Raw genomic sequence first — 12,804 nt, 5'->3', positions numbered from 1 at the left:
ACTCGCTGTGACTTTGTCTCTCAGGCTTGCACAAATAAAGTTTATATTTAAACAGCATTTAAAGCTACTGTATGTTCCCGATCTGTACATATAATAAAACTGTAAAGTGGGCGTGTCTGTACATTGATGAAATTTACAAAAAATTATAATGTGCAGTGTTAACCACTATGCCATCTTTATTTATTTATGTATGTATATATTGACGTACATTGCTTATTTTATTTAACACACTCAGTGGAACATCTAAGATTTCTCATTGTTTTATTGTTTTATATGGATTTTATTTGTATTTTTATTATATAGTCTGTTTATTGTTATCTGCAGCTATTTTGGGATTGTACAGCACTTTTAGTGCATTGTTTTTAAATGTGCTTTATGAATAAATTAGACTTTAATAATAATAATAATAATAATAATAATAATAATAACGATAAACACACTGTATTCTTATTTATGAACGCCTTTCTAGCACTCAAAGTTATCGTACATAAAAGGAAAGAAAAAAACATTAACAGTAACAACTGCAAACAATAAATTTATGAATAAATGAATGAATGAATAAATACATGACATAATAAATCAGTAGCTTTCACAAGTAATATATATACTGTATATGCATGATATCTTGTTGGATAAGCACGTCTATAAACATATGCTTTAAACCTGATGCTTTCTGGGAGGGAGTTCCAAAGACGAGGGTCGGTGTGACTAAAACCTCACGGCGCGCGGTGGTCAAACGGACAGTGGGCGTAAAGAGACGCAGAGCTGAGAGGGAGCGAAGAGTGCGAGATTCTCTCTCATATATATGAACCCGTACGAGCTTTGGGACCTATTATTGCCCGAGACATTACCGTGCTGTCATAATTACTGTTTTTATATCTTAATACATTTTTTACTTTGTCCTTAAAATAAATACACAAACTTTCCAATGTGTTTGGTTTTAGTGTCCCTTAAAAGAACAGAAATGTTATCTAAGGCTATCACTTTGTCACTGGCGTAAAGTTAAGCATGTTTAAACCCCATTTCGAAAGTAACACAGTGAATTAAATGACAATGTCTGCTTGGTTTCACTTCCTTCCTCCATCCCATTTCCTCATTTCCTGGGCGTGGCTGCTCGGAAACAGTGCGTCCGATCATGTCGTGCAGAGTGTCTTACCCCCTACTACAGCTAACGTTCCTCTAATCACTGTAGCCCCCAACAACCCGCCCCCCAACACACACACACACACACACACACACACACACGCATGCATGCATGTAATTTTAATATCTGTAGAAGCAAAAAATAAAAGCATGGTAACACTTTAACTGTGTTCAACATTTGCACATTTATCTTTTAATTTGTATTTTTTTTGGTTTTAATGAAGCTCGGTTACTTTTCGAACAACAGCTCAGTTTTTGACACGGTTTCCGCACCTGCTGCCATTGCTTTCACTTTGCAGCCACACAGTTGCGATAGAGAAGAAACCACACACACTTTCATAAGAAGAACTCTCACGAGGCCCCGCTGCACTCTGAACTGAATGTTTACACGCCGCATGACTCTCAATTACCAGAAACTAGCATTCAGTGGGCGATATTGCTGACAAATTATTGTATTTTGTTAGCCGCTCTTATGGAAATGAGACCTTTGAGGGTGTTTATCTATCTTTGGAGTCTCCAAGATGACAAATACACAGGCGTTTATAATCAGTTTCTCAAGTTTTCTCAATATTTAGACTAGAATCGATTCAATACAGCCATGTCATGTCCATATGGTACTCACGCTCATATGGTACTAGCAACGGTACCTTTAGATGGTGTTTATTTTACTTCTCTCATTGTACATGAGACCGACCGCACCCAGTCCTGCAGAAAGTTTGGTCAAATGGGAAAAAAGTTTATTGCTCAACTTTTTACAGGAACGGGCGGAACTGGCTAAACTGTTCATGAGGGTGGACACGATTTGTTAAAATGTCTACTAGAATAAGGAGAATTGGGCAAATATTCAACAGGAGCCAGGGAGATCCGCCAAGTGTTCTGCATGTGCAAATGTGATTAAACTTGGTGCTGGAACAAGAAGAGATTGATCACGATTTCTATGGGAGCAGACAGGACTGTTTAAAGTTTCCATTGTAGCAAATGGGATTTATTAAACTTTCTCCTGGAACAAGAATAGATTGGCAAACTTCATCATAACAACTCATAAACTTTATCATAACAACTCAGGGTGGAATAGGCAAGATCGATGGTTTCTTCAAGGAAAATGGGTGGGTTTGGTCAAACTGTCTGTGGACGTCTAGGGAATTGGTCAAGAGCTTTTCAATGCATGACTAGTAAAAAAAATTACCAGACTGGGAATTGATTAAACATTGTACTGAAACTGATGGGACTGGTCAGTTGTTATATAGCAATAGGTTGGATTGGTCAAACTTTCTACTTAAATGAATGTAAACGGTCAAACTTTCTACTAAAATGAATGTTATTGGTTAAACTTTCTATTAAATGAATGTGATTGGTCAAACTTTCTACTAAAATGAATGTGATTGGTTAAACTTTCTACTAAAATGAATGTGATTGGTCAAACTTTCTACTAAAATAAATGTGATTGGTCAAACATTCTACTAAAATGAATGTGATTGGTTAAACTTTCTACTAAAATGAATGTGATTGGTTAAACTTTCTACTAAAATAAATGTGATTGGTTAAACTTTCTACTAAAATGAATGTGATTGGTCAAACTTTCTCCTAAAATGAATGTGATTGGTCAAACTTTCTACTAAAATGAATGTGATTGGTCAAACTTTCTACTAAAATGAATGCAAACGGTCAAACTTTCTACTAAAATGAATGTGATTGGTTAAACTTTCTACTAAAATAAATGTGATTGATAGGGATGCACCGAAAAAAAAATTCTGGGCCGAAAACGAAACCGAAATTTTTGGATGCACTTGGCCGAAAACCGATACCGAAACCGAAAATGGCTTCATCAAAAAACATGTTTAAAATATTTTCTTTTTGTTTGTATTAAAAAAAACTACAAATGAATTAAAATTATTGCAACTTTGCTGTCTTCATCTGAAGTACTTTGAAGTGCTTCCAAACCGCCGACATACTCCGTGTTTGATGCGTAATGACAGCGCGAACGAGACGGGAGGATGGGAGAGGCGTGGCGACAATTTCGGCTTTTATTTTCGGCACTTTCTTACGTTTCGGCCGAAACCGATAATGCTATTTCGGCCGAAATTTTTCGCCGGCCGAAATTTCGGTGCATCCCTAGTGATTGATTAAACTTTCTACTAAAATGAATGTGATTGGTCAAACTTTCTACTAAAATGAATGTAAACGGTTAAACTTTCTACTAAAATGAATGTGATTGGTTAAACTTTCTACTAAAATAAATGTGATTGATTAAACTTTCTACTAAAATGAATGTGATTGGTTAAACTTTCTACTAAAATGAATGTAAACAGTTAAACTTTCTACTAAAATGAATGTGATTGGTTAAACTTTCTACTAAAATAAATGTGATTGATTAAACTTTCTACTAAAATGAATGTAAACGGTTAAACTTTCTACTAAAATGAATGTGATTGGTTAAACTTTCTACTAAAATGAATGTGATTGGTTAAACTTTCTACTAAAATAAATGTGATTGGTTAAACTTTCTACTAAAATGAATGTAAACGGTTAAACTTTCTACTAAAATGAATGTGATTGGTTAAACTTTCTACTAAAATGAATGTGATTGGTTAAACTTTCTACTAAAATGAATGTGATTGGTTAAACTTTCTACTAAAATGAATGTAAACGGTTAAACTTTCTACTGAAATGAATATGATTTGTCGATAACTTTTTGTAAACCTGTAGTTATCTGAATAAGAGTTGAACTAGTCAAGAACTTTCCACTTGAACAGGGAAAAAAAGAATGTTATTGGTCAAGCTTTTTACTGGAATGGGGAGGGATTGCAGCGCTGCACACACTGGCTCTTCTTTAAAAAAAAAACAGTAAGAATATTCCTTAAAATACTTAAATATGTTGGCAACACAGCATTGGCAAATAACCGAGTAAAGAAAATAAACACTAAAACTAAAAAGGTGTGTGTTGACAGCAGGGTTTCTGACATCAAAATATGCCTTTGAGATTTGGATATGTCACGTAGACATTTATACATCAGACATTTATAATCAGTTTTTGTAATATTTACACTAAAATCGATTCAAAAGAGCCGACCTGTCCTATATGACATGCTCACATAGTACTAGCTATGGTACCTTTAAATAGTGCTTATTTTACTTAAATAGTGTTTAGTTATTATTACTTTTAAAATGTGCATATCATGGTGCTGTTTAACGAAATATAGGTATTATGTTATTATAATTACTATTATTATTATTATTATTATTATTAGTCACAAAATAACCTTCAACAACCAGAAAAACGTGTGATCTTATGAATCTGTGCTTTACCTATGTGACCCTCGTGCATACGACTGGTCAGTGCAACAGAATGGAAAATGAAGTTTTTCCAATTATAATCTTTTCTCACATATTTGAATTTTTAAATAGAAACAAATGCAAAACACTCACACCTACAGTGCGTTACGTTACCTCTACCAGTAAGCTTACATGGCACAGGAGGTGTGGACAGGATGGTAAAACCCTTATAATTTGGAAATGTGTCACATAACTGCAGTGTCAGGTGTAAATTCTAGCTAACTCCGTTTTTTCTTTCTCATTTGTGTCATTCGATCTTTTGGTAATGTTCTTTCCAAAAACAATGAAAGGCTACCTGTGTGTACTAGTTTCGCCTCTTGATTTTTTTGCATTTTTTTTTTTAGCATAAAAGTTTACAAATAGATTTTTACTAAAAAGTCGTGTGTGTGTGTGTGTACCCGTGCACAACATGGAGTATCCACAGTAACACCTGAATCACTGTGAACTGAAAAGCTACGAGTGAAGAGGAAACAGCTGTGTCCTAAATCAGAGCCATGGTCGAGCAGCCTTCAGGGATTTCGCCTCACAGCATCCGCTCATGTTTCATCTAAACCCCGACCAGACCATCCCTATACTAAGAGTGAGCGGGGCTAATAAGGTTCCTGTGTAAAATGATTACAGGTTTATATAATGTTACAAAAATAAATAAACAACAAGGAAAAGTTAAAAATGGCAGAACAATCTGTACATCAATAATCAGCTTCTGGTGACTGAGGAACAGTTTCATCACTGTTACAGTAGTGCTGATAAACCTGTACGAGCGTTATTCAATACAAATATCAATATTTTACTCGTAGCAAGGTTTTATTAGCTTGAAATCAACATCATGTAGAGCAGCATAAAAAAAGTATCTTCAGATTATTTTTGCTATTAAACTACAATCATATTTCTATATTATCTCACAAGGGTTTATTAGATCGTCTCCTCTTTTTATAATATTGAACACAGAGCTAATATTGAACATTTTTGGAGAGGAAATGCAAGGTGCAAGAACCGGCCGTATCAATTCAGCATCTAACGAGCACAAAGAGGACGTGGGGTGTAACAAGCAGACGGGAGACATGAGACAATCCCAGCCTGTTTATTAAAACTAGTTATTTATTTATGATAAGGTCTTTAATCTCTGGAGGATCTTAATGAAGAGAGATGCACAGAGAAAATGAGTGACGTTAGGAATATTTGGTTTAACGCATTATTACAAAGTCTAAATTTGAGAAATAAAATTCTGGAAATAATATATTTAAATTTGTAGTTTTTTTGTTCTGTTTTATTGGTTTGGTTGTTTTTTTTTGCATAGAGAATTAGTAATGTTGTAATGTTTGGTTTGGTTCAGCACATTATTACTCCTAATATCATTAACTATGTGTTTATTGACAGTAAGCAAAGTCTAAATTTAAGAAAGACATTTCTAAAAATAATATCATATTTAATTTTGTGTTGTTGTTTTTTCCTATTTTGATGGGTTGTTTTAGATATTATACTATAGTATATTTTTAACATGCTTAATTTAAATGATTAATATTTACTGAAACAACCTTGTTTGCTTTTTTTGTTTTGTTCTGTTTTTTAAACCCTCCTGGTCTCTTTTTCGTTCCTCTCTTTGTTTTGCGTCCCCCGAGTAAACGCCGCCTGTCCGCCTTAACGACGTGATGATAAAATGGCTGCCTGCGGAGCTCATGAATATTTAACGTGAGTGTTTAAACGTGCGTCTCGGCCTCCCATTATGGAACTGTTTCCTCCACACCGTCTGAACACCACGTCTGGATTTATTCATTTCATTTTTAACATTTCTATCTATAGCCTAAGCTGCCTGCCACTTTCAGCCTCTCCCCCTTTACACCACCCCCTTTTTTGAAGCTCCTCCCCCATGCATAATTTTATCAGATGGATTAAAATCTATTAAATTGTTAGATGGAGAATCAAGCTCATAGAGAAAAGATATCACTGTGATCTCCAGGCATCCAGGCAGTTTCTGTTCAGACTGTAGCCAAATGAAATAAAGTCAACTGGGCTTTTTTTAATTGATTTCGTTTTTTGTTCAATTGAATGTTTAATTCTTCAATTTGCACATGATAGCTGACGAAGCTGGGCTAAATTACTACAGAGAGATAGCATGCTAGGAAATTTTAATAATTTAATATTTAATATTTATGGAAGGAGTCTCCAGTGTAAGAGCTTTGTAACATGTCAGGATGTGTTTGTTTTCTCACATTAACCCTGGAAGTATTTGTTTATTTTTGTTTATTTATGTTTTCCCACATTAACTCTGAGAGTATTTGTTTATTTGTTTGTTTGAAGAAAATAATTTAAGGCTACAATATTTGAAAAAAGGTTTTAATTTAAATCCTTTTTACTTCTCATAAACATTTTTTTCTATGAACCCTGGCCTTTAAAAATGTAACCATTGCAGCAATCAATTGCTATTTTTCCTTTGATCTTTGCTTTCTGTCATTTTATAATATTGATACAATTGATACTTTCTTACAAACTCTCTAACGATGGGATTCACTGATTCACATTAAAACCTCAACAGCAAACATTAACACTCTACATTCCACTTATTATATTTTTATTATTAATTACTGGGTTAATTAAACTATTTCTGTGTGTGTGTGTGTGTGTGTGTGTGTGTGTGTCCCAGTATGTGTCGGGTATATAATCCTCTACAGATGGTGTGTTTTCAATAAAAAACGGAACCCTACAGAACCCATCTCACACACACACACACACACACACACACACATACACACAGAGCTGAACTTTCATAGCCCTCTGTGATGAGGTCTGTCACACCACACACACAACATACACTCCAGTCACCTTTTCTTGTGACTTCTATCTTGAGATTTCACTTCACAATTTCTGTTGCATTAGTGTGTGTGTGTGTGTGTGTGTGTGTGTGTGTGTGTGTGTGTGTGTCACACTGGTCGTGTTGAGTAACATCTATAAGTGTCAAACTTACGCTTACATGAGCCATAAGTATAATAAAAGCTTATTCTTGATTTCTTATACACTTTGTGATGTGGGTGAATTAGATTTTTTTTTACAATACAGTGTGAAGCTTTGCTACAAACTGCACCCTGGTAGAGTCGCCGCTACCAGTCCCCGCTACCGCTCGCCGCTACCAGTCGCCTCTACCGCTCGCCGCTACCAGTCGCCTCTACCGCTCGCCTCTACCAGTCGCCTCTACCGGTCGCCTCGCACCTTCATGCTCCAGTTTCCCACCTCAGGGTCTGTGTGTGTGTGCACCGTGCTTGGTGGGTTTTCTCCGGTACTCCCGTTTCCTCTCACAGTCCAAAGACATGCAGATTAAACTAATAGTTTTTTTGCGTGAGAGAATGTTGACCAGAGAGCCCACCACGGTCATAAAAATGTGAAGAAACACAATGGTTATCACCATTCGGCCTCCACGGTCCCTAGTTGGACTACAGAGGTTCCTAATTGTATGGATGTATACTCGGCCAAAACATGGTGCTGGTGCTAATAAGTGTCTCACCTATGGGTGAAAAAGTTAATTTATCAAAAAAAATTATTATTCTAAAATTCAAAATTGTTAAGATATTGCAACATGAATTTTACATGGTTACAGACACTACAGATTTTTTTTTTGATTATTAAGCTATTTTTTAAGCTATTTTTTTATTTTTTTATTTAAGCACCAGTTTTTACAGGTCATATGCTTGTAGAAGTTGACACCAATTTTAAAATCAATACTCATAAAGAAATATAAATTATTTGCATTTTAATGATTATTGTTTAAAGCGAGACAGTAAAACACTAAAAATTGTCATTTTTGGTGCTCATATAAAATAATCTCTCCAAAAGGGCTGAAGTCAGCAACCTGAAATATTTAGGGAAGCGAGATTGGTCACTTCCATGTTGCATAAACTTCAGAAGTAGCTTCTTTGGCCAACACACATTTTTTTTGTATTGAATATATACCATAAAAAAAAAATTAAATTAAATCAGTATCAATACTGTAGTGTGACTGATATCAAAAGATCACGTATTGTGGTAAGGTTTTCTTCAAGTTAATTAATGTTTACGGACGGAACCTCCACGGTCAGCTCTCTGTAACACTCAGGATGTATTCTGACATCTTCAGGAAAGATGATTTGCATTTTTCCAGTAACATGACAAGCTGTACTGTCTTTTTCTCTCTCTCTCTCTCTCTCTTAAGAGAAAGTTAAAGGCGGCACGATGGCTTAGCGGATAGCACTGTCGCCTCGCAACGCCTTCCAGCTGCCTCGGGGTCTGTGTGCATGGAGTTTGCATGTTCTCCCCGTGCTTGGTGGGTTCTCTCAGGGTGCAGACGAGTCTGACTGGTGTTCCCAAATCTCCTGTAGTGTGTGTGTGTGTGTGTGTGTGTGTGTGCCCTGCAGTGCCCTGCCTTGTGCCCTACATTTTATTTACATTTGGGCATCTGGTGGATGCTCTTGAAGTTTGGCATCATTGCTTTGAAGTTTCCATCTTTGATATAGCCTTACACTGGTTACTACGTACCATCAGTCGAGCACAGTTAGGGAGATCTTTAACCCAAATGTTTAAGGTCTTTAGTCGGTTGTACAGAGACTAAGGTAGCACTTTTTTTTTTTGTGCTACCTACAGAAAACAGTCTGGTGTCCTAAGTGTCCTGTGATAGACTCCAGTCTCCCCCACGAGCCCATATACACAGGATCAAGCAGTAGAGATGATGAGACCAAAGCAGGCGCTGTACACTGTTCCTAATAAAGTGGCCAGGGTATATGTGTGTATTGTGCATAGAGATCATTACGGAGGACACGTGAAGGGACAACCGGAGACATCCAAAGAGCTCTTGATGAGTGCACGTGTGGATGGGAGCACTTGGATAAGCGCGCGCGCGCGTGTGTGTGTGTGCGCGCGCGTATATGTGTGTGTGTGTGTGTGTGTGTGGTTCCTGACCTGGGACATCTGCGGCCTGAGGTTGATCTCCTTCAGGTTGATGGTCTGAGGACGGAGGTTGTTGAGGAGCTGACACAGCAGCACGCCGTCCCGGAGACTCTGCGCGAGGTCGAAGGCGCGCGCCGTGTCCCAGGTCACCCGGTGCGTCTGCGGGAGAACCCGGCACCGGATCAACCAGTGCGCGCACTGCCGCCAGTACTCCATCACCGGGCACAGAGACAGGGACAGAGACAGACAGAGAGAGAGACAGGGGGACAGGGACACAGAAAGAGACACAGAGAGACAGAGAGAGAGAGACACAGAGAGAGAGAGAGAGAGACACGGAAAGAGAGACACACAGAGACACAGAGAGACAGAGAGAGAGACACAGAGAGAGAGCGAGAGAGAGAGACAGGGACACAGAGAGAGAGACACACACACAGAGAGACAGAGAGCAGCACCGGTTCTGCGCGCGCGCCTACTTCCCCGTTTCCATTTTCTTTCACACGGAAGGAAATAAACGCGTAACGGAGCGGAGGGGACGAGATCCCATCCACAATGAGTCTGACCTGACTCTGAGCGCTGAGTGTGTGTGTGTGTGTTAGAGTGTGTGTGCGGTAGTGATGATGTCACGGGTTGCCAGATTGATCATCTTCCACTTATTTCACTCGGCCATGCACACACACACACACACACACACTACCGTTCAAAAGTTTGGGGTCACTTGGAAATTTCTTTGTTTTTGTTTAGTGATTTATTTTTCTACATTCTATAACAATACTGGGGATTTCAAAACTATAAAATAACACATATGGAATTAGGTAATTATGTAACAACAAAAAAACAAGAGTTAGTTGTTATTTTAAGACACAGAGGTCAGCCTTCTGTAAAAGTTCTTGCAAGAACAGTATTGTCAAGTGCATTTGCAAAATCCGTCAAGCACCATAATGAAACTGGCTCTCATGAAGGCCGTCCCAGGAGGGCGAGACCAAGACCTACCTCTGCCGCAGACGAGAAGTTCATTTAGAGCACTGGCTCTCAAACATTTTCTGTCGTTCCCCACTTGACAACAAAATGATAACGAAAACGGCCAAGTTTACTATTTATTGAAATATCAATTTCTAAACCAATAAGATCAAATAACACCAAGTTCAAAACAGATAAAATACACGTGCAATTGTTATAACAGACTTACTTACATTTAGGCAGACGCTCTTATACAGAATGACTTACTTTTTTTTTTTTTCATTATACATCTGAGCAGTTGAGGGTTAAGGGCCTTGCTCAAGGGCCCAACACTGGCAACCTGGTGGTTGTGGGGTTTGAACCTGGGATCTTCCGAATCGTCGTCCAATGCCTTAACCACTAAGCTACCCCTGTCTCTTATCTGGAGCTTTCTTTCAAAGAAGTCAAATGGCTTATTAACGTGACTGGGGTTTTTTGTCTCCAAGTGTCTTCCTACTTTGTTGGGTCTCATGCTGTCTGCTGCCAGCGGTTTAAGACACAAAACACACAGGTCTCTCCTCACCGCGTTAAAGTTAGTTTGATATTTGCATCTCCGAATTCAATAGCTGCGTAAATAAACCCGCAAATAAGATACCCAGATATATTTCCTCTCTACATTGTCTTTAAGCTCCATCCGCCTTAAATTATACATGTTTAAAAGAATAAACACCATTATTCTCTACGGCGCAACGAATGATTAAGGGATCATCGCAAAATGCCGCACACCAACAAAAAGCGTAAAACGATATTGATCTTCTCTTCTGTTCAGCGCCTGAAGGATCAAAAAGCAACTTTGTTGCCACACTGGAAACTAGAAATGCCAGACTAGTACTGACTGATAAAATATTAATGTTTAACAAAAATACAGAAACATCAGCATACACATAGGAATAAATAAAATTACATATATAATACCGAATGTTTCCTTATATATTGTTCCTCTGCAATTAACATCAGCATGTTAATTGCAGAGGAACAATATATAAGGAAACTTTAAACAGTTATTGTTGCACTATAATATAATAATATATATATAGAGAGAGAGGAAGAGAGACTATAATATATATATATATATATATATATATATTATAGTACTGTATTCTATATACTGTAAATGTATTTATTTTTTTATTATCACTCCTTCTATACAGTGTTTATTTTAATTTATTCTCTCGATATAAATATTTGCCTTGCCATTAAAGCACCTTTGAATCTTAAAGACATGAGGTGCTTTATTGTATACAGACTTCAGGAAATAAAAAATACTATGATGTACTGTACAGTATACTGTACTACTACAGTATAATATCATTACAATATAAATATAATTATCATAATACTATATGTCAATATATAATACTATATATACAATATACAAGTTTTTCTTTTCCTGAAGTGTGTATACATTTTTTGGTGCTGTCTGTTTCTCTCTTTCTCTCTCGCTATCCTTTTGTATAAGTTTGTACACCCTTTCTAATTCCATGTTCTTTCCTGAAGTTTATTTCTCTCTACGCTGTAAAACAATACTAAAAGCGTTTATCCAAAATACACAGTAATCTCCTTTGAACAGTTGATATTGAGATGTATTTCTGCTACTTTTGCTCTGTAAAGCTTTAAATAACGGCTCTAATCTGAGGTGCGGGTTGTTAATTGGTGATTTCTGAGGCTGGTGACTCTAATTGAACTTCTCCTCTGCAGCAGAGCTCAGTTTTGGTCTTAACCTGCGTGTCTCTGGACTGTGGGAGGAAACTGGAGTACCAAGAGGAAACCCAGACCGACTCACGTAGGTGCTTTAAGGTTTCCATGAATAAATATATCCTTACACTGGTTCACTATGATGCCAACTAGAAATCAAACCAGTTAAACATTGATTCATTTCTGGAGTGTGTCCTCTGGACTGTATATGAGCTGTTACTATAAAAAACAATATTATTGTCCATCCATCTATCCTGTGAAACCAACATCACCAGTGGCACGTCACACCAGAGGTCTCTGCTGTAGGGGAGATCACGTTACTGAGAACCCCAAACTCTGTGCACACATAATCACACACACCCACTCACACACCACAGGCAGCTTGAACAGGCCAACTAACTCACACCACAGGCTTTTGGACCTGAGTACAGTGCACAGAGAAAACCCGCAAAGCACAAAGATGCGAGCAAACTCTAGGTCCGTCCACACACCAGAGGTGAGTTTCGAACCCCCTACGCTTGAGGTGTGAGGCAGGACTGCTGAGACATTCTGTCCCTGTCCAGATTAAACAGTCAGGCTTTAGATGTGATTGAACCATCAGACACACACACAGTATAAAACAATATAACCTCAAACTCCATGATGTTGAAATAGTGTTTATACAAAGAAAAAAGAGTGTAAAGTCTTAGCAATGTTTTGATTTTTCATTCTGACTCGTATTTCCCG

General features: G+C 37.5%; 1 protein-coding gene across 2 annotated transcripts in view; it reads right to left on the bottom strand.

The window, feature by feature from the left end:
• LOC128520875 (guanine nucleotide exchange factor VAV3) overlaps positions 1-9,695 on the bottom strand; it is a 93,684-nt gene extending 83,989 nt beyond the window's left edge. For both annotated transcript variants that reach the window (XM_053495305.1, XM_053495304.1), the window contains exon 1: positions 9,400-9,695. In XM_053495305.1, coding sequence (XP_053351280.1) covers positions 9,400-9,603 — 204 coding nt within the window. In that variant the 5' untranslated portion in view covers positions 9,604-9,695. The remainder of the gene's footprint in view (positions 1-9,399) is intronic.
• Positions 9,696-12,804: the final 3,109 nt, after the last annotated feature.

The sequence above is a fragment of the Clarias gariepinus genome, chromosome 4 (genome assembly GCF_024256425.1).
Source record: "Clarias gariepinus isolate MV-2021 ecotype Netherlands chromosome 4, CGAR_prim_01v2, whole genome shotgun sequence".
NCBI lineage: Eukaryota > Metazoa > Chordata > Actinopteri > Siluriformes > Clariidae > Clarias > Clarias gariepinus.
The sequence above is the reverse complement of the archived record's forward strand: the minus strand, read 5'-3'. Positions and strand labels throughout refer to the sequence as shown.